An 18,322-nucleotide genomic window follows, 5' to 3' on the forward strand; every position below is an offset into this window, starting at 1 on the left:
AGTCTTATTCAGGGAGCAGGAATTTGATGCAAGTTGTATATATCCCTGCCAGACCCACAGATACCCCACTTACTCCTCTCCTCCCTTACTAACCACTTTTCCCTGCAGAAGGTCTTCCTCTTCCTCTATCTTCCTCTTTCCCTGTGCTGAAAAAGGGCTCCTTGTGCCCTGCTGACCTCCCAATAGCTTTTTTTGACAGTTAGCAAAAGTCAGATGAACAACATTAATCTCTGCTGTTGTCAAGTGCAAAAGACTTCACTGGGAGTCACACCAAAGTTGAAAACGGTCTCTGGAGTCTAACTAAGAACTGTAAAAGTTAATTAACACTAGCAATATGAAGAAAATATGCCCCTTTCTACGCTGTAGCATTACTGATTGATTTTATCAGTCTCATCCTGAATGTTTCAAGTGGGAAACAGGCTAGGGCATGGACCATCCTTCTAAGGAATGCAGAAGTCTCACAGCTGGGCACACTTAAATCCCAGATAAGCAAAGCACAGGAAAAAGCATTGAAAAGAACGAGCCTGAAAAGCGTCTGTTGTTGGGCAAGATGACCCAACAGCGTTTCATACCTTAGACATTCAAATAATCCTGTCAAAACACAGGGAAAAAATTAGCTGCGTGACCCTAAGTCACCTGTGTGAAACAGTTAACACCCCACTGAGATGAATGGAGTGACTCACATCCCGCTGTTGTTTTTTCACAGGTTCTCCAGTTGGAGTCTACAGAAAGCTGCACAAGTCCTGGCTCACATTTAATACACATACTCTCCACTTTTAATAGATATCTACACAGTCTTAGATAGCGCATGCTTTTTTGTGACGCTCATTCCGAAGCTGATGTTCTGGAGTGCTGCATCCAGCTCTGGGGCCTCCGGTATGAGAAAGACATGGACCTGCTCAAGTGGGGCCAGAGGAGGCCACGGAGATGCTGGGGGGGCTGGAGCAGCTCCCGTGGGAGGCCGGGCTGAGAGAGTTGGGGGGGGTCAGCCTGGAGAAGAGAAGGCTCCGGGGGGACCTTCGAGCGGCCTCCCAGGGCTTAAAGGGGGGGCAGGAGAGGGGGGGAGGGACTCTGGATCAGGGGGTGCAGTGACAGGGTGAGGGGTAACAGTTTTAAACTGAAAGAGGGGAGATTTAGATCAGATATGAGGAAGAAATCCTTTAATGTGCAGGGGGTGAGGCGCTGGCCCAGGGTGCCCAGAGCAGCTGTGGGTGCCCCCTCCCTGGAAGGGTTCAAGGCCAGGTTGGACGGGGCTGGGAGCCCCCTGGGCTGGGGGAAGGGGGCCCTGCCCGGGGCATGGCAGTGGGACTGGATGCTCTTTAAGGTCCCTTCCAACCCAAACCATTCTATGATGGCCTGGGCTGAAAGAGCTGCTGCCCTGGCCCACTCAGGGCCACTGAGAGCCTTCTCCTTCCTACTCCAGACACCAGCCAGATTCCTATTCCACAGGCTGCACTAAACCTGGCTGGAAAGAGAAGTAAAGAGCAGGACTGACAAAGGGTCAGTAATATAACTGATGTCTGATCTATGGAAAATGGGTGTGGCAAAATAATCTTTTATCTCATCCTCTGTGGTTTGGATGAAACTAATTTTAATGATTTAGGAGCTTTGATCTTTTACAAGACAATATCTCTGCTTCACAATAATAGAGCATATGCTAAATGAAGCAAGAACTGGCTGAGTGACAGATTTGATATGCAACTGTCAGCAGAAAACCATCACCGGGTGGGAATGCATTTGGAGATATTCCAAAAGGATTAGTATAACGCTCACTGCTTTACAATGCTTGCCTAGTTGACACAAAAATAAATATAAAATCATTACTGAGAAAATATGTCACTCGTGATGACATAAGTAGATAGTGCAGTTGTATGGAGCAACACAGAATACTTGTTATGTTAGGATAACTCGAGCAAAGTAGATCATAAATAAGCAAAATGCAAAACGTAGGAAGGGGGAATACAAATTGTACCTGCAGGATGGCAGACTACATACTGAAAGGTCATACACAAAAACATCTCAAGGGGAGCTTTGAGTGTAAAATTATGGCAAAAGTAGCTAATGAAATCCGTGGCATGAAAGCAGAGGTAGGGATAAGTAAGGAGAGTGCCACTGCTGAAGCAGCACCGGTGAGGAAGATGTCTGAACACAGCACCCAAAGCTGGTACCTCTGTTGGCAAATAAAAAGGAATGTTTAAAATAATGGAAATGGAACCAAAGAGAGCCAGAAAATTAATCAAATCCTGAAGAAAATCCTTTCCAATTAAAGACTCAATCTTTTCAGTTTATTAAAAAGAACACTGAGATAATCTGGAAGGACTGAGACGATCTGGATGTACAAACGCCTTTGCGGGGGAAGACCGTGGATAGGAAACAGCTGTCTCCTCTAGCAGAGAGCAGCAGAGCTAAGAGCCAGTCACTAAGGGATGAAGCTAGATGAGCTTTAGTCATGAAACACAGAGCTTCCCTTTCAAAAACCAAAAAAAATTAAGAGAAATTACCAGAAAGATCTCTGTTTCGTGGTGCCTTCACCAAAAGACTGGATAACCCTCCGTAGGATTAAGCCTCAGTCAAATCCCAAGAGCAGCCGTGGGATTCAACGCCAGGATGAAAAGCGATGGGCCCACGCTGCACAGGAGCCCAGGCTAGAGGATTTATCCCCTCTCCTTGTACGAAACCGCGGGGGCTCAAGAAGTCCAGAGCAGAAAATAAGGGGCCGTTGCGCAGCAGGCGCACGTTTCGCAGGGGCAGCTCTCCGGGGTCTGGGGCCGGGCAGGCTGCCTCAGGTGCCCCGCAGCGGGCTGAGGGCTTCCCGGAGCAGGCGGGAGGCGGGTGGCCAGCGCGGCTTCGCTCTGCCCGGCCTGGCTGCACCCCTGCCAGCACACCCCCCTCCTTCCAAACGCTGCCTGCGGGCTTTGAAGTCTCGCAGACACGGGCGCGGAGTCAGATGCGCTGCAGTCTAATTAATTTCAGGCTGACATTTTATTTATGGCTACGCGGTGTGGTTTCGCTTTCATCAGCTTTGTAGGTTTGACGCTTCTAACCTGGCAGCTATTGACTTAACTCCGTTCTTCACAGGCACAGCCTGATTCTTTTGACCGCAGCTGTAAGCACGGTGCTACTGGGGATCCCAAGGAAACAAAGCAGATTGCAGGGAGCCATTGCCTAAGGTGGATCTCATCAATTAAAACAGTCAAATATTGAGCACAGAAACATTTCTATGTCATATCCTAGGTATTCATCTGTCAGGGTAATTATCTAGATCCTATCAGTGTAACCTACCACCCAAGCGCAGAGAAAGAATTAGAATTCTCTCTTCCTTTTTCCTTGAGAATTACCTCCATTATGAAAATACTATGCTTTCATTTTTAGATAGACTTTCTTATGCCAAAGGAAGAGAGAGTGCCAACAGAGAACGCAGATGGGAAGTTAAGATGAAGAGAACTACTTACAGAGTTTGGCATGTGGTGAAAATAGAGGTCATCTTTAGTACAGAGTGTTAATTAAACAGCTAACAGTTCTAGAATTTATGATAGTACAAAGTAACACCACAGGATACCAGGAACCTGATTAAGGTGGGCTGTGTCTGGACTGCATGCTATGGAGCGTGTCCCACACTCCTGATGATCCCCCTCAGATGCCTGCCCATGAAGCCCAACAACCCCTTTTTGGCTTCAGTTCCTGCACGTCCTTTTCAGGGAGACCAGGGTGGGGAGGTGCACAAAACGGCGTGCATCTCAAACCCTCCAACCCAAACCCTTCGAGGCATGGGGATGGGAAAGCCTAATTCCTTACCTATGGATACGAGCCTGTCCCAAGCGAGATTTACTTTACCGTTCCGGGGTGTAAGGCAACACAACCTGACCCAACCCGACCCAACCCCAATCCCCTGGTGCCCATACAGCCCATCCCTCACTCTGGTTGTCTTCAACAAATGAGGGATGAGAAGGACGTGTGGCTCATGTCCTTCCTCTGCCATGCTACTGTGATTCGTAGGCTGCCAAAACATGGATTGCCACCTCTGAAGCTACAGCTGCATAAGATATATAAATAGAATGTATAAATTTTCCTCAAAGAGGGCTGAGGAATATGCTCGAGCTCTGTCTTGTGATCATACTTAACTATGAGCACTTGTTAACCATGACCATTCATACTCCTGGACACGGTTTTGGCTTCTGCCAACCAGCACTCTCCCAGATCACGTCTGGTCATGGCTCAAAGGACTACACAGAGCACAAACCGTCCCTGGTTGGCAGTTTGCATGATTCTAGTCTTTCCTGAGAGCAAAAGTTTAACTGTATAAATGTGACCCGTGATCTGTCAGGTGGCCTCATGGGTCAGAAAATGCACCCTGGTGTTTTAAGCAGCAGAGACATGTCTTGAAAGGCTGCTTGAAAAACCTGCAAGCTGTCCTAGTGACACGACAGTGTCTTTCCCTACAGCCAAATCCTGATTCATTTCACCAAAATTTGTGTATCTCACAGGTAGGACTCTGAACTCCTACAGCAAATTGGCTAGAGAAAAAAAAAAGACACCTAGGTGAGGATGAATCTTCTAAACCCATGAATCACCTTGTGAGATGCCTGTCTCTCTCAGCTAAAAAACTACACTACTTAATGTTGGGCCTTTGGCTTTTAGGTACTCGGATGTAGGTAAGACTACTCCCACCTTTAGTGTCTCCAGTGGGCCCCGGCTACTGCAGTAGCTTCTTACCTCACCGAGAGGGAAAATTTCAGTTTTACCCAGACTAGATAGATACATCATTCAGAATGCCCCAGATGGTTTTGGTTGGTACTTAGTGTTAACTTAGTGCGGTTTTAAGCCACCAGAGTGGCATTTTGTTACCAAATGTCCTCGTGTATGCTTCTGTGTAACACTCTACTCCATCTTGTTCCTATCTGCATATGACATTACAACTATTTTGTCTGGTGTAGGAGACCCAAAAAGTAGCTACTCAGTAGGAGACAACACCATCAAACCTATTTATCATTACCCATGTTGGCTGGGAAGAGTGCTGATTTGGGCTAAAAGAGGACAAACACCAGTACAAACCCATATTCCGTTGGATCATCATACACGCCTTAACTCTTGTTGGGAAATGGCTTCGGCTTGAGAAATTAAAGAGGTCAAAGCAGTATTTGTTCTTTCCCACATCAAATAAAGTGCAGTTAAATTCTGTCCTGTTGTCTCCTGGGTGAACGGTGGTTTCATACAGCCAAGTTGTTCTTTGACTAGGATGCTTGAGAGCCTCTTTATAGACAACAATTTTTCCGCTGATAGAAGCGCACGGCGGAGAGACTACGAAGACCTGAACCAAAGTTTTGCACGTTGCTTCTGGTGCCACAACCAGTCTGTATCCAAATTTGTGGAGGAGATCTATGGGTCCTATGGAGGCAATGATGGAATGTGTTTCTAATGATTTCAGTAACACAGTGATGTATGTTTCTTGACCAACGGGTGGGCAATCAAACTCCACCCACTGGGACCTAGACAGCGGGATTCCTTTGCTAGTTCTAACGCCCAGAGTCTCATCAGAGCTCACTCTTCCAAAGTCATAAAGGGTGGTGGTGAATATCACATCCAGTGAAACCACTGTCTCATTCACGGCACACAACTGCTCATTTGTAAAAAGGCCAACCTGGAGGGAGCTCCCAAGCACCTCCGAACTCTTGTTCAAATCAATGTGAAATACAGGCCACTCCACACGGAGGGGGGGCACGCCGCTTCTGCTCCACTGGACAGCACTGCTGTTATCGCTGGCAGAGACCATTCTGAACAAGAAGTCCCCAGCACTCCTGAAATGGAAACACTCAAACTCTACCCTCCCCTGGGACTGATTTGCTGGAAGCTGTTTTTTTGCAATTATCGCGTTGGTGCTGGCATCCAGCAGCAGGATGGACAGATGCTCTGCTGTCACATTACCACCACTGTAGTACTGATACTCCACAGACACTGTGTCGTTGCTGAAGGCTACATGACCTGGGCGCTCCAACAGGAGATACTCCGCTTCGCCGAGAACTGAAAGGAAAACAGTTTTACAACAGTATTAAGAAACAATGAGACAACTGACTGTTTACGGACCTTCCAGAAGAAACCAAAGACTTATAAAGTGGATATTTAAGAAGTGGTTCTCAAACTTTTTAAATTAAAACAGTTCACCAAAAAAAAAAAAAAAGAAAAAGAAAAGGTCCTAGCTATAGCAATTAAAGCTCACCACCTCTCTTTTGTACAGGGATGTGGTTTATAGCAGCCCAAAGTCCACTGCAGCAACACGTTCAGGGAGGCTAAAAGCAAGGGTGGTTTGTTTTTTTTTTTTTTAAAAAAAAACCCACAACCCTAAAGATTCACAGAAAACTTAATCTATTAGGATAGATTCTCAGACTTCTCAACTTCTTCCACTTACAGATTCTTAAAGTCCACTTCACAGTGGCAAGCTGTTGTTCCACTTACTTTAGCTATAATTTAACAAAAAAGGACAGTGGTTTCTTAATAAAGAAACATGAAAATTAAATTAAAATAAATTAAATAAATAAATTAAATAAAATAGGAAGTCTGCATGATGCTTTTTGAAGCCTCTTCCCTTGCTCTGTCTTATGAATCTTTCATTTTGCTCATTTGCATTGCAGAGACACTTGACTGAAAGAGCTGAAAATAACAGTGATGGTGACTGCAGCACTTTTCTTGTCTCAGATGTGGTGCAACATGTCTAAATGACATCATTTCATTATAAATGGCGCAGTCTTTTTAAATGCACTTCTTGCATGACCATGTTTGTGCAAGTTGCCAAATTATCCTGAGACGTGCTGTAACTAGTGGGGATAGATGGTATCTAAAGCAATGGATTGGGAAGATCACATTTCCATTCCCATCTCAGCTAGCTTTTCTGTGTTGCTTGAAATTTAAGCATTTCAGACATAGAAAGGTTATCTGAAAAATGGCAACTGCATACATCTATTCCAGATACAGAATGTGCTGTGAGATGTCTTTATTTAATTAATTGTCTGGGAAAAGGTTTCCAAGTCTTGGATGGAAGGTCCTACGGAAGTGTAAAACTTCAGTTAAAGCAATCCTTTCATAAGTAGTATCAAATAACAATACTTTGACTTGCTAAATCTGTTACACATGTCTTAAAATTACCTCAAAGAAAGCTTTGCTGGAAAAACACTGCAACTGCCAAGGCAAGCACTCAGCAGTCAGGAGTAGCAGGACTCATCTCACATAATATTAGACGCCTACCGCTCTAAGCTTCAATTTGAGTTAGTCACCTTGGATTCACTTTCTTGTCGGCATGGAAAATTTTCAGGAAGAAATTCATCTGACCAGCTACAGACATTTACATTTATGTGCACTAGAGGAGCCTATTACTCTCCACCAGCTATAACCTGTCCTTAAAACAACTAGCTCCAACCACACGCATAAAATCCGAATGAAAGTGGCACGCAATGCTTTACACATACAAATCATGCATATACTCCATATACTCTCACATATATGTACTATAACTCAGTCTTTAATTTGCATTTCCACAAGATGCTGCTTCATTTGGCAGATGGATGGTGCTCATTACCAAAGGGCTCTTTTGCTCTCATTCTTCCATGGGTGGTCCCACGTATTACTGAGGGCACACCATCCAAAACCCATCCTGAAAACACACCATTATTCATTGCCCCCATGGACTATTCTATTGTGCTCTTATCATAGTGTATTAGTGCATTAGAAGTATTAATGAGTTTATCTTTCCAATACCCCCAAAAGTGGAGAGGATGTCACTATTCTTGTTCAGTGTGTTGGGAACCAAGGCACAGGCACAAAGGTGAAAACCGTCAAGCATCTACTAATTGTGGATGCTCTAAGAAACCCAGGACCTGATTTTAAATACAACAGCCCTTCAGACATCCAAAGCAGGACCCCGTTGATCCCAGCTGTGGGGAACACATGGCACCCCAACGAACCTGATCTCAGCTCGGACACTGAAGACAGTAGGAAACAGACTCTGAATGCCCGTGAAAAATAGCTCTGTGAATTGCCCAGCAACACATTTTCCCTACTCTTCATGTTTTAGGTTCTGTCATCTGTGCCTGCCCATATTTTCCAGTCCTGCACCTACTGTCGAGCTCTCTTGGGTACTATCCTAACACCATTTCCATGGTTCTCCAAAGTCCTGCCCTCGTCTCTTTGCCTTACAGCTCTTCTGCCTTCTGTTCCTCAGGCCTGCAATTAACTCCAGCAAGTTCCCACCTTTCTCGCTCACTGCTAGCACGACAGCAGAGAGCACAGGACGAGCAACTCCAGCGCCCAAGATCACAAATGTGGGGGAACTCTGCTGTCCTGGGCTGAAGCACGCACAGCATTGCGTGGGGCTGGCAAGAGGAGCCAGAGGGAGCTGGGGCACGCTCAACCCTTCAGAGAACTTTATCACTAACTCATCTGCAAGCACTTAGATCTGGGCCAACTCCGGGCAAACCTTCATAAGGACAGCAGAAAGCATGTCCCAGGCCACCATCAGCACACAAACAAATACAAAGTTCCCACAGCTGTGTTAAGAGTTTCCCAGTTGCATATTGCTGGGGTTTTGTTTCTCTGAACATGGGCAAAACGATGCCTTTCTCTACAAAGGAATTGGCTAGATTCAGCTTAGGTGAAATAATATAAGGGAAAAAGAAGTCAGGTCATGGCAAAAATCCAGCATGAAAAATTTCAACTTCAAGACTTACAGCAAAAACTGTAAAGTGACAGTAATGAAAGGCACTGACGTTTGTACCTACTCCTCTACTGTCCTTGCTCTCTTTTACGACTGTCTTGGCTCTCTTGCACTATTTTTTATTTGGGATGGCTCAGACAAGAAGTAACACCACCGTGTATGCGTGTGGGAGGACTGGAGAGAGGTCAGGGCTCTCCCATCAACCCTAACGCAGATGGGAAGTGAGCGTTACTGGAGGACACTGTTACAGCATTGCACGGCTCCGGCTGCTGCAGCCCAGCCCACAGCATCCTTCCCCCCCATCTTTGGTTAGTAACAACAAGAAAACTGTGCTCGTGGACAGCCCACGTAGCAATTTTTTTACGATGCTCCAAAAGGCACCAGTCAGAGGTAACCAGCTTCCACAGCAAGCTTCTTCAGGTGCCCTCCAGCCTACCACGTGTGCATGACTGTCACGTGCCTGAGCTTGGCCCCACTTGTTTGGACAGCCAGGCAGGGGCAGCTTCCAATGCATTTGTATATTTTTGGTCTTCATGACAATGGTCTCCCATTGAATGGAGTCTGGCTGCGGCACCAACAACCTGCCAGAGGAGCCTTTGCAAGAACTCGCTCTTAGAAAGATCAAAAGGAAAATCCTTGTTCTCACTGAAGAGCGAGAAGAATTATTTGACGGCGCTATCCTGATATTTATTTATTTTTAATTGTGTTTAAGGCAACTTGGGTTGTGCTGTTGGCTTGTCAGCTACTACTAGCACAGAGCTAAGAAGAACAAACACATCAGAAAAACTGGTAAGAAATGAGAATACTGTTTTGATGCATGTTAGGGCTTTTTTTTTAGCATTACAGTAGTTTTCCAGAGCATACTGGATCATTTAAAAAATAGTCTTGGTCTGAAACAGAGAAATAGATGAGTGAAATAGTTATCTAAAAACTACGTACACATGTGATACTCAAAGAAGTGTATACGCAGAGTTGTTTGGAAGATGTTTTCTGAATTGTGGACTACCCTCTAACTGGAAATAAGGCAAAAGATGATGCACCTAAAGTTTGCAGCAGAGATTTAGCTCTTTAACTGCACCTTGTAATTACTTACTGGGCCACGCTCTATAAAGTCCAGGAATAATAGTTTTTACCTCTGAGTCAACTAGTCGTGAATGCCTACAGGACTGGCTCACCAGGAACCAGTGGATATCACAATCATTCACCTCACTCCTTGGGTTAAGTGAATTTACTACTTACCTTCACAGTGTTACCCACTCAGTGCAGTATTCCTAACTTGGCTAATCTTACTACAAGAAGAAACGGTACTAAAAGCCAGACAAGTGTCTCCACTTCTACTGGAACCAAGTTCATCTAAAAGATGGCAATTCTAGGTTCTTTACACCTTCCAGTGATACCTTGTTCTAGAGCAGAGATGGGGCAAGCACAGAGGTGTGAGTGTCTGAGCATATTTAGTATTCAGTGATCACCTATATTCAGATTTTTCTCACTCATACAAGGAGAGCAAACTGCATATGTTTTTGGTCCACTTCTCTCCCTTGTAAGACATCTTCAGCCATTTGGTATGTGAAGTACCTGCTACCACAGTTCATTCCATAAGTGGGGACTAAAGAATCCCTTTTTCATTTTTCCATGCTCTAGATGTTTCAGCAGTCCATGGCTTAACCGTTTAGCATGGTCTGACAGTGTACTGCAGCTGTCAGAACAACACCTGCTTTTAAATTAGGAATATAATTTTCAATAACACGTATTATTTTGGAATTAAGAGTCCCATCTTCAACATTTCTAATTCACTGTGCAACAAGGAATTAATTCCCTTCACTTCCTACTTAGTACATTATTGGAAAATATAAGACATCATGCATAGGATGCCCCTCAGCTCACAGACATCTTACAGTTGTCTAACTTGAACTTGAGATGTCTAACCTCCCTCCTTGGCAGCTGGTGGTGAGAAGGGAGTGCTTTTTCATTCCACACATCTCAGATTGCAGATGGGTTGGAGCTGCTTTCAATATGTGCTGATTTGTGCTTGGACTACTCAAATGAGATTGATTGTCTCTGACTAGCTGCCTAATTTTACATAAATAAAATTGAATGAGTATGAATACCATCCTTTGGCTTCTTACAGTCAGAGGAAAGAACACCTCTGTTGTTCTTAAAAGTTCTCTAAGTGACAGCTTAGCTCCATCAGATGGGGGTTCACCCAGTCACAGGAGGTTGCCTGGACTGTGGACGTTTATATCTCAGCCAACCACCATAGGTTTCTTTTACAGTTAATGGAGAGAAACAGGTGGTTGTACGGTGCAGTTCTGCCATCCTGGTACGGATACCTGAAATAGGTCTATTTTCCATGATGTTCATTAAATATTATGAAATACAAGTCTTACGAGAGAGCAGAGTTCCAGTTACTGCTTCTAACACAGCCAGTCCCTCCGTGATGCCCACGGAAATCTGTTCAGTTATCTTGTTTATTTCTCTGAGCAAATTTACAGCAGGAAAGGTTCCTGCCACTCCGATCTACATGGGCAGTTTATGCAAGTTGCATTTTCTACCTAAATATTGCATAAGATCTGGACTATATTCCGTGCATATCAGCGGTGGCTTCTTCAATATCTGATTTCAGCAGATCACCTGGAAACAGCACCATCCAAAACCACCTCGTAAACACACGTCTCACGGTTTTCCCTTGATGGCTCTAATACTCACCATAGTCACAGAGCACTACTAACAAAAGGTTTGAAAAATCTTTCAACATCTGTTTCATTCTGACCACTGAGATCCCAGGTCCTTTTACTCCTCATGTCCTTCTTCAGCCCTTAAGTGCAGGCACCTTTTTCCAAGAACACCTGAAAGTTAAGAAATTACAGCTGTGTTGACTTTGCTTACTAAAATACAAGAAGGAAGACATCGCGCTAGTAAGTAAAACAAAAAAATACACTATTAATCAACACTTCTCTCCCATTTACTTAACAATTACTATATCAGTGGAGCTGAATAACTACAACTACAAATCACTGCATAATACATTTTCCCTCCTGAGATGTCAGCTCCTGAGCCAGAACAACGAAGACAGGTCACAACAATTTACCTTTGCACTGCAGTAACTGCTGCTGTGCATGTCTTATATTAAGATCAAGACTCGTGATAGTGAAATAACAAGTATTTTATACAAAATGGAACTCTGACCTCAGCACATATCGATATTGGAGATTTATTGCTGCTACAGAATTCGTATCACTTACTGTCAACTGCTTTCAAGCATGAAAGAGACTCGGTAGGAAACTACCATTTTGGTCCTCAAAATGTCCTGTTATTCGGATCTAGTAATATATTTAGCTGTCTTACTAGATCTGTAAGAGATCTGTAACTGCTTTTTGCGTCATTCAGACTGATCAGATGCTGCTAACTTCCCCTTTTTCCTCCATCATTTAAGTTTACATTCTCTGCAGCCTTGGTTAAGCCAACAAAAAATATAGTTCCTTTTGGCAAGCTTCAGGATTTTATGTCCATGTGGTTTGAACTAGTCTTTATGAGTCTCGTAACAATCACATAAAACAGGCTGGAAGCACAATGATAGCAGCAAACCCAACAGTTTACTTCAGAAACAGAAGAAGGGGAGAATCTAAAAAGAGAAGATCTAGCTCAAGGGAACCATTCTCAAAATACAGGAATTGCTTTTTTTGTATTGCATAGGAGTGCCAATAAGTCAGTCTCACGCTGCTCACCGTCACATCAACATGTGAGAAAGCTCTTGTTCCATAAAGTTTATAACCCTATTTCATGAGGGAAGTCTGGCACTGGAGCAGGCAGAAGTTAGGAGCGAACAAAACTGTGGAGCATAAAGGTAAAACACGGGAACCAGGTATGACAAAGATCAGGTACGTCTTTAGGAATCACAAATGAGATACTTCAACAATTACATTGCTAGATGTGTGGAACCCAGAGACAGCAGACATGTTATTTGAAAGCTTTTTAAACTGTTCTCTGTGCCAAGTGGATGGAGAGAATAATTTCTAAGAAAAGACTAACAGCATGGCTTTGCTCAGTAAAAGCCTATTACAATAATAGCTGTACATATCTGAAGGGAATAACCATCATCCGGCCCGTGAACTTGACAAGGCTCCAGAAAGAATTAGATAGGGACAGCGATACCGCCACCACCCACAACTTCACTTGATATGCTGTAAATTACAGGAAGACAAACCTTATGCCTCAAGACAGGGCCGGGCTGCTAGCCGAGGGTGGTGGAGAGCCAGCCAGCCGGCCGCCCCGTAACCGCCCCCGGCTACCGGCAGCAGGCACGGCATCGCGTCGGGGACGTCGTTCCCTCCCTGTGTCATTACTGGTGATCAATCAAAACAAAGAACTGAAGCGGCCCGAGGAAGAAAAAGCAGGTTTCATTTAAAAAAAAAAAAAAAAATAAAAAAAAAATGCTGCGATAGACTCCTTGACCTCTAGTATTAACTACTCAAGAAAACCAGCTGAAGTTACAGCGCTGATGTAAACTGCTCTGCAATAAAGAGGGGGGGAAATGCCTTCTGGGCCACAACTGTGATCGTTCTGGATGATTTCATGTGTCCTTCCCATTTCTAGCTTTCCTAGCTGCGTATTTTTCAAATGGCTTTTACAAATGCTTCTTTCAGAGACACACACACTGACAGGTGAAATTCAAATAATCCTAATCTCAGTCTAATGAGTGACGCACTGCAGAGAGGAAATGAAGCTATGGGAGGGAGAACAAATCCTCGGGAAGAAAGAAAAAAGCCTGTGTGAGACGGCACTCTTGAGATAGTTGCCTTACACCTTAATTTGCACATCAGCTGGGCTGAGGGAAGAGCAGCGTGGTTCCCAGGACAGGGCGCCGGCGGGAGGCACGGGAGACCCGACTTCTGTCCCTATTCCTGCCATCGCCCAGCATACGATGTCAGCAAACTGCAGCATTAATCCGCCCCATCCTCACAGCACAGACTTTCCAGGTCAGAGACTCTTTCTAACCAAGCCCAGGGACGGAGCCCAGTGCCAGGGCCCTTGGGTGTTTCGGTAACGCCGATCATTCATCAGACCAAAACCTCCTTCCTCCTCAGCCCTTCCCTCAGCGTTATCTTGGCTCGCTTGGGGAAAAAAAAAAAAAAAAGGAAAAAAAAAGACTCCGGCGTGCAGCGCGGGCAACACCCAGGCTAGAACCGGAGTATTTGAACCGGTACCAAAACTAACTTCCAATTAGTGAGATGAGGTACCTCTGGAAGCCTAGCCCGGGGCTCTGCCGCCGCTGCATTGCAGCGGGAGCCCTCCCACCTCACACACAGCTACTTCGGGCTCCGGGCTGCAGCACAGCCCTACCTTCACACAAAGCTCCGACTCAAGTGCAGGCGTGAAGCCTCCCCGAGACTCTGCACCTCTGCTAGCTGAATTCTGACAGCAGCTTTGAATGCAACAATTGCTGGCCCATTTCTGGTGTAGTGTTGCCCCCCCTCCTTCTCCCCTCTTTCCCCACGGGTTTCCTCCTCTCCCCTCCTTCAGTTTTCCCTCCTTTCACCTCAGATGTTTTGGACGGGCCCTACGCTGACCCCTGTGCTCAGTTTAGACTTCTCCCCTCTCAGTCTTCCCTAAGTCATCTTCTTTCTAAGTCTTTTTTAGGTCTTCTTCAAAACTCTCCACATCTTTGCCTCTTGCCCCCTAACTCTATTATCTTTCCACTTTTCATACTCACATAAAATTTTGCTTTTCAAGGCAGACGGTACATCTGAAATGGTTTATACTCTATTCAGATCTTCTACCTCAAGTTCATTAACTTAATGAGATGAAAAATGATCAAGCAGAGAAGGCTATTAGACTTTGAATAATTGGCTTTTCTAATTTATTACTTTTGTGGACAAGCATGGACTAAGGCCCTATTGTGTGAGACACAGAAGCAGCACAGCAACACGAAAAGGTACTTTCTTCTTCCAAGAGATGGTGTAATGGACTGACTGGAAGTAGAAGACTTCCTCTCCAAAGAGAATTGGAAGTGACATATAAGGAGGGGATAAGCCGTAAAGCACCTTGGAAATGAAGACCAAGAGGCTTGTAAGTAACACAAATGACACAGGAAAACTTCAAGTCCCTGTTCTGCAACAGATTTCCTGTGCGATCTTGGTCACAGCACTTAGTTTTCCTGTGTCACAGCTCTCCACTGGAAACAGTCCCTCACTATCTGGTACGGGTATTGTAAGAATAAATCCACCATGAACTGCAAGGCTTACAGGCACCACAGTGTCAGGAACTGTGTAAGAAACAACCATGAAACGTACAATTTTATTTACAGTATTTTTTTGCAAATAAAGAAGTGACAGAATAGCTTATATATACTATTAGAGTCACATATATTAAGCTATTCAAACACTCTCCCTATTTCTCTGCGTCAATAAAATTGTAAGTATTTCGTGTTCATTTTGGTTTTACAAACAATAAAAAAAACCCCAAAACAACAACAAACCACAAGCCAGCTGGATTTATGACTCCCAGTACTTTTTGCAGCAGTATCCAAGGCCACAGAGCAGACATGACATTTGACAAACCATCCATCTCTTCCAAGTGCTGTCACCTGCTGATGAGCACAGCTAACCAGCCACCAGCGTCATCAGCATAGCACTCAGCAGCTATTCCCCCTTCACGAGGGAGACAGGAGGCAAATGAGCCCTGCAGTTAAGAAAGGGCCATCAGGAATTGATCGGCTACTCCATGACCAAGCACGGAGTTTCACAAGAACAGATTCTCACAGCACTGGAGCCTCATTCATGTGAGGGCGAGTGCCACGAGATGGATCCCGTATTTCGCCCCGGCCACGGGTACCCTCAGCCCTGCCTCCTCTTTGCAAACCCCCCGCAAGAGCTGAGCCCTCCCCTGCCCCAGCTCCATCCTCCTTCAGGAATCAGGAGGAGGCCCTTCCTCGCTCACCTCTCCTCCAAGCACAGCCCTGCTCCCTCCTTGTCCCTCAGCCCCTGCAGCTCCAGGCGCAGGTGGACCCAGCCACAGCCGGGGACCCCACACACCAGAGCAAGGTGGGAGAAGGGCTCAGGGAAGGAGTAAACGGGAGAGTCAGGCTGAGGACTGATCCCCTTGGAGGCCGTCTGTCTCTCCCCTCCCCACGCACCGCCCTGAGCAGCGGCACCCTGACAGATTCAGCAACCAGCCAGGGTCTGGAGCGATGCTGTCATCAAAAAAAAAACCAAAGTTAGTTATTGGAATTTCAAGCAAGCAAAACGCTGCCAGAATGTAAAGGGGAAAAAAAAAAAAAATTCCCAGGTGAAAAACAGTTTCCTTAACAGCTGTCCATTAGTAAACATTTTTCAGTCATATTTGCAATCCAAAATTTGCACGATTCTGATTATGCATGAGAGGCTCACAGCAAAATAGGCTAGAGACAGAAAAACCTGGAAGTCCTTAAATCTTCCCTACGTCTCACTTGAGGGATGCCAAGCAGCACGAACAGCAAAAAGAAACGTGTACCCGCAACATTTCCACAAATTTAAGGTATTTTATCTGTATGGCAGGAAAGAGATTAATTATTTTCAACCAGCATTCGCTTATTGCAAAGGGATTAGGCAGCTATTGAAGTGTTACCACCTGCTGGGATTTTCAGAACTTCCCATATCATCCTCCCCCTTCGACATTAAAGGGGGAGCACCTCAGGTGTGCATCACATTTTATCAAAATCTAATCATTGCTGACCAGTCAGAGTGGTCAGGGACAAAAATATGCCACTTCTTGGAAGATACTGAGTTTAGCAAGAAAAGTATCAATGTGATGTCTGCCACAGCAGGAGGCTCGAGCTGACATCCTCAAAGGCATCTTTCGTTCTTATTTACACATCAGACAATTTTACATTGTTATCAGATAATGGCTTTATTAAAATTATGCATCTAAATTCACTAGGCTGAAACTGACAGCATCAGATTCTCTGTGTGCAAGACAAAAACAATAATTAGCTGGTAAAGCTTATTTTCGTCAACATTTGGGGTCTGATCTCACAAAATCCTGGGATTTCTCAGCTCCTTTTGATATCAACTCAGCAATTCGAGAGCTAGCTGGCAAGCAACATCCGTCCTTTGAAAACTAAGGGCTACAGTAGATTGAATATATGGATGAGATTTACTTTGGAAAATGTACAGTGAAAATAAGTTTATTAAGCTTAAGGAGATTTGGGAAGGCGTCCAAGCAATAATAAATAACGAATGCAAAGAATTAAATACATTAGATCACCCATTATGGCATAAGGGACGGAATGCAGTCATCCATTCTTTCCTTTCCCCTCCAGATTTTTTAAAAATATATACATATATATTGTTCACTGGTTTGGGAATTCCCCTTTTAGCGGAGTTTATCTTAAAGATCGTAGTATGGGGAGTATATATTGCACAGATTAAATAATTAGAAATACGCCTGAGAAGCTGGTCTGGAATGTCATGAAGTATCAGCGTTAAAATGAGAATTGGGAAGCCGACTCCTTTGCTTTACACTCATTCTGCCGTACAGCCGTGCGGTTTCGTCTCGTCTAGCGACCAATATGAAGTATAAATCACTGAACATGCCGAAAACCACTAAAACCGATTTAGCCCAGACCGAGAGCGACAAAAAAAAAAAAAAAACCCACGACGATTACTTTCCGTGTCAGTGCTACCTGCCCTTCGGGAGCGCTACGCAAACACCCGGGCTCCCAGGCGGGACGGTCCCCGCCTCAAGGGGAGAGGCGATCCCGGGGGAAATCCAGCAGCCGCGGGGCTGTTCGCAAAAAACCCCCGACGCCCGAGCGTTACGGCAAAGGCAGCGCGGTCCCGCCAGCACCCCCCTCCCAGGCGACCCACGGCGAGACGAGGGGACAGCGGCCGGCGCAACGGGGCAAACCCACCCGCAGCCCGGCGAGGCCCGGGATCCCGGGGGGGAACCCAGTTCCACGCATACACACACACACGCACACACCGCGCTCACCTCCACGCCGCTGCCCGCGGCGCTGCGCGGGCGGAGCGGCCGCCGGCGGGACAGGAGCGGAGGGACGGGGGGGTTGAAGCGTGATCCTTCCCCGGCAGGAAACCTCAAACTGAGCCACCCCTCCGCGGCGGGAGGGCGGGCGGACAAACACCCCCTCAGCGGCGGGAGGACAAACACCCCCTCAGCGGCGGGAGGACAAACACCCCCTCAGCGGCGGGCAGGCGGGCGGACAAACACCCCCTCAGCGGCGGGAGGGCGGGCGGACAAACACCCCCTCAGCGGCGGGCGGGAGGGCGGACAAACACCCCCTCAGCGGCGGGAGGGCGGGCGGACAAACACCCCCTCACCTCCGGCGGCGGGCGGAGGGTTAAATGGCGGCGCGGCTGTGAGGGCGGCTGTCAGCGGGGCGCGGGGCGGCGGCGGGCGCCGTGCGAGGGGAGCCCGCGCCCCTGGCGGCGAGGCGAGGCGAGGCTGAGGCGCGGCCCGGCCCGGCCTCCCACGCCCTCCCTCCCTCCCACGCGCGCCGCCGGGGTGTGGCGGAGAAGGGGCCCGTGGGGTGTGTGTGTGTGTGTGTGGGGTGGGTGGGTGGGGGTGATGGACGGGGACGACGCGGCGGCACCGTGCGCTGGGTGCGCCCCGCTGACCGCCGCCCGC

The 18,322-nt window shown here is 46.3% G+C and overlaps 1 protein-coding gene across 2 annotated transcripts in view; it reads right to left on the reverse strand.

Annotated features, from left to right (window-relative positions):
• LOC104356948 (thrombospondin type-1 domain-containing protein 1) overlaps nt 1-17,826 on the reverse strand; it is a 28,279-nt gene extending 10,453 nt beyond the window's left edge. For both annotated transcript variants that reach the window (XM_033000231.2, XM_033000230.2), the window contains exons 1-3: nt 17,669-17,826; nt 11,408-11,547; nt 5,053-6,018 (exon numbers count right to left, since the gene is read on the reverse strand). In XM_033000231.2, coding sequence (XP_032856122.2) covers nt 5,053-6,018; nt 11,408-11,465 — 1,024 coding nt within the window. In that variant the 5' untranslated portion in view covers nt 11,466-11,547; nt 17,669-17,826. The remainder of the gene's footprint in view (nt 1-5,052; nt 6,019-11,407; nt 11,548-17,668) is intronic.
• Between the last annotated feature and the right edge of the window lie 496 nt (nt 17,827-18,322).

Source organism: Tyto alba, unplaced genomic scaffold, assembly GCF_018691265.1.
Source record: "Tyto alba isolate M040663 unplaced genomic scaffold, T.alba_DEE_v4.0 Super-Scaffold_45, whole genome shotgun sequence".
Classification (NCBI taxonomy): Eukaryota; Metazoa; Chordata; class Aves; order Strigiformes; family Tytonidae; genus Tyto; species Tyto alba.